This window comes from Lipotes vexillifer, unplaced genomic scaffold (assembly GCF_000442215.2).
Source record: "Lipotes vexillifer unplaced genomic scaffold, Lipotes_vexillifer_v1.1 scaffold740, whole genome shotgun sequence".
Lineage (NCBI taxonomy): Eukaryota > Metazoa > Chordata > Mammalia > Artiodactyla > Lipotidae > Lipotes > Lipotes vexillifer.
The window spans coordinates 311740-315575 of record NW_006778610.1 but is presented as its reverse complement, the minus strand read 5'-3'; the positions used below and the strand labels follow the sequence as shown (position 1 = coordinate 315575).

Genomic DNA, 3836 nt, shown 5'->3' with positions numbered 1-3836 from the left:
CCTCCTGGACCGGGGCATGACCCCTTGTCCCCTGCATCGGCAGGTGGACTCTCAACCACTGCGCCACCAGGGAAGCCCCAAAAATATGATATTTTGATATCATATTTATATGATATCAAATATATGAAAATATTTTAATGAATATGTTTTACAGCATGGCTGTACTTAGAATTATTCTTCTGATCGTTTCAAGCTTATCTTTTGTGCTACTAATGCTTCAGTTTGTTGTGCTTCAGATAGAGTGAAATAGTCATAAAGTGTAACTTTCATAAATGACTTGAAGTATTTCGTGAATAAAATTGATCAAAGGTGGCTGATGGATTTTTTTGTTGTCACTCTTTATTTAATCTGTAAATGATAACCTAGTAATCTGGCCAATATTTATTCTTTTGTAATTTAGTTGAAATATACTTCAGGTTAGATAAAATATGATATAGAAATCACTGGTAATAACTATATATGTATAGAGAGAGTTGGATTTGACAAATGAATGAGAAATGTGTACCAGTTATCCAGTCCACAATGTTTACCTGGAATCAGAGCTTGCGTCTTCATTGCAAAACACATTGTCACTTCAGGCTAATTCAGTAAACAGTAGCTCCTGTTGGATTGCCTGGTCTATCTGTTGCAGTTTCAGCTTTCAGAGATGACTACAAAGTGTTTAGGGGAGAATAAAATGCACAAAAACAAAACTATTCTAATTTAAACTACTTTAACTTCACAGCCCACTTCCTTGTCAAGTCCTTGTCCCATACTCTCTCATGGTGTCTCGTGTCTGTGGTGGGAATAATGCTGTTCTTCACATTGTGTGGCACCTAGCACTTTGCCAAGCCCTTTCACTTAAATGTCATTTGGATTTTGCACTAAGAGCAGCATGTAGATGTGCTGTTGAACATAGCCTTGTCATCTAGGCAGTGTGCTTTCAAAAGCAGAAGGCTAAAATGGCTAGGGCGATTTTACATATCTTTAGAACTATAGGAGAGTCTTAGCAAAATTGGGGTCACTTTTGAAGAAATAGTTGCAACCATCTGAGTTAACCTAATTATCATGTTGAACCCACACATGCGAATGTGTATCTATCAAGTCTTTCTAGTAGTCCAGAATTTTCTTAACACTCAGAAAGTGTGAGTTTGACTTTCCTGGGTGGGAAAGGCTCAGTTATCTTCTATAGCAGTACCTGTTTATCCAAATATTCATGTTTCATAAGTAGACATCTTTTCTTCGTGTACATTATTTCAGACTTTCAGGACTTCAATTTTTGACAATATGGTTTTTATTCCATATATGACCTATTTATTTCAATTCTTTTATGAAACATTTAACTCTCATTTGGATTCTTAAACATTTGAAACAAGCAATTCTGGAAAAGTATTCAAATAGTATATATAAGCTATTAATGTAAATAAAATTATCCATGCAGTATTACAGAATAATATATATATTACACAATAACATATGTAATAATATATATATTACAGAATAATAATAATATATTACAGAATAATATATAGTGTAAAAGTACTTGCATTTAGAAAATACATATTAAACTGTTTTCCCCTCAAAAATTTGTATCTCTGGCCTTTATATTGATCCGCTAGGAGTGTCAATTTTGTGTTTTAATAAGAAAATTGTAATAAAAATTTGGGGTTTCATTTAAGGTGAGGTTTTTGTATTTGGGTTTGCTTTTATACAGTAGAGTTTAATCCATGTGTTGCTTTTCTTCAAGTATAGTTTAAAGGAGTACATTTGGAACGTGTTTTTGGAAAAAGCATATTAATGTAGCAGAAGAGACTTCAGTGCACACTTTCGAAGAAAAAGTTTCTGAGCATTAAGTGGTAAAAGGCAATAATAATTCAAATGATGGTAACAAGCCAATGCTAAAAAGAATGCATGTTCTGTGTATCCAGCCATTTCACATGAACTAACCTCGTTTAAAAGAATACATTTTCCATTCACTGTGCACATACGTGTAATCATTTTGACTAAAATCAATTGCCATTATCATGCCAACTAAATCTGCAGTAGAATGTATTAGTTGCCAGATACCATACAAAATATTGTTTAAAATAATGATGATTGAATACCAGAAATGAATAGATGCAATTTGTAATAATTAGTTATAATGCCAAGAAACACTCCAGAGAGAAAAGTTAATGTTAATTTTTAATGTGTAGTATCTCTAAATTGCTATGGTAAAGCTTATGTTATGGTAGCAAGAAGTGGCATTTTATGCTAAAATATGTTGAAACTTAGAGATGAGCCTAATTGCTTTTCTTTCTTTCCTGAACATGGTAGGACCTGATCGTTGCAAAACAAACCCGTGCCTTAATGGGGGCACCTGTTACCCTACTGAAACTTCCTATGTGTGCACCTGTGTGCCAGGATACAGTGGAGACCAGTGTGAACTTGGTAAGATGTTCTCGCATGAAAGACTGTAGCGCTTTTCCAGAAGATGTACTGGGGGAGAGTTTATATTGCTTGAATCAATCAGAGGATTTCAGAGAAACCTATGTGTAGATGAATTACATGTTAAGTGAAATTAAAATCATAAAGTTAAGTAGGGTGTGGGAAAGAGGGATAGATATTTACTAAATTTTGTTGATATACCCAAGACTCAGTGAAGCTTACTGGGGTCAGCTGTGTCTTTGTGTGTTTTTTACACATAGGCTTTACAAATGTAAAGTTGCGTTAAGTATTGACAAAAAATTTTAATCTGTCCCCACATCTGCATATCAATAAATTATCAATTTAAATACAAATTTTGTAAGAAAGCTCTATTTAAAAAATAGGGAGTTTTTCTGTTTTGAGATAACTTGTTGCTCTCATGTGGAACAGGAAAGCTCCTTCTCTGGCTGTCCTCAGAGACCAGCCTCACCCACCTCTCCCTCAAGAGCTTGTGACATTGTTGTCTTCCTCCTCTCTTGTGGGTTCCAAAGAATATCACTGTCTCTTTACTAAATCAGCTCCTTTTACTCCCATTCTTATTTAGGTTTCCTTTTCCTTAAAAAAATTTTTAAAAAGGACCCCAGTTTTGATTTGGCTGAATATAGATGTTGACTCTAGAAAAGAAATGATGGGATCTACTGACTAGGTGCTCCTTCTGGCAGCACCATAATGGTTTATTTACTCATAATAATCAAATAAGGAAGGCCTATGGATTACACTTTAGATTACACAGCAATATTGAGATAAAACCCCCAGCATTCATGTTAAAAGAACACCTACCTTTAAAAAAAAAAAAGTCAACAGAGTTAGTAAGCTCTATTTGTGTACTAATCAGTGAGGATATAGAGATCACAACAGATAACATTTAAGAAGTAATTATATTTTAAATATCAAATTTACATATATATGTATAAAAACATTTCTGTTGCCCCCATTCTTTTTCACATTACAATCAGTTAAAAATAATTTAATGAATTATTATATGTGAAGCTGTTAGATCAGTGCGGGCACTTAGTGAACACTATAAAAGTATTTGCCATCATTATTATATAATATTTTTCCTAAGGCCATTTCTTTAGGGAAGAATACAGTATATACCTCTTAGAAATTTAATTTACTTTGTATATTCATTTTTAATACTTAATATAAAGATTAATTAAATTTTTAGTGGAATTACAAAATGCTGTGGAATAAAGGCATTCATTTCATCACAAGAGATCATAGAGGTCTATGTTAGAAAGGTTGCATTTGATATAGATTGAAGTTGGGGAAGATTTTGATAAGTGGGAGAGGGGGACTCAACACAGCAAACAAAAGCACAGAGACCACAAACTGCAGAATACATCCGAGGGTCTACGAGTACTCAGGATGCCTACTTAGGGGTTTGTGAG

General features: G+C 33.7%; 1 protein-coding gene across 4 annotated transcripts in view; it reads left to right on the top strand.

The window, feature by feature from the left end:
- Positions 1-3836, top strand: part of VCAN (versican) — a 114988-nt gene that overhangs the window by 77891 nt on the left and 33261 nt on the right. For all 4 annotated transcript variants that reach the window (XM_007451706.1, XM_007451705.1, XM_007451704.1 and 1 more), the window contains one exon: positions 2296-2409. In XM_007451706.1, coding sequence (XP_007451768.1) covers positions 2296-2409 — 114 coding nt within the window. The remainder of the gene's footprint in view (positions 1-2295; positions 2410-3836) is intronic.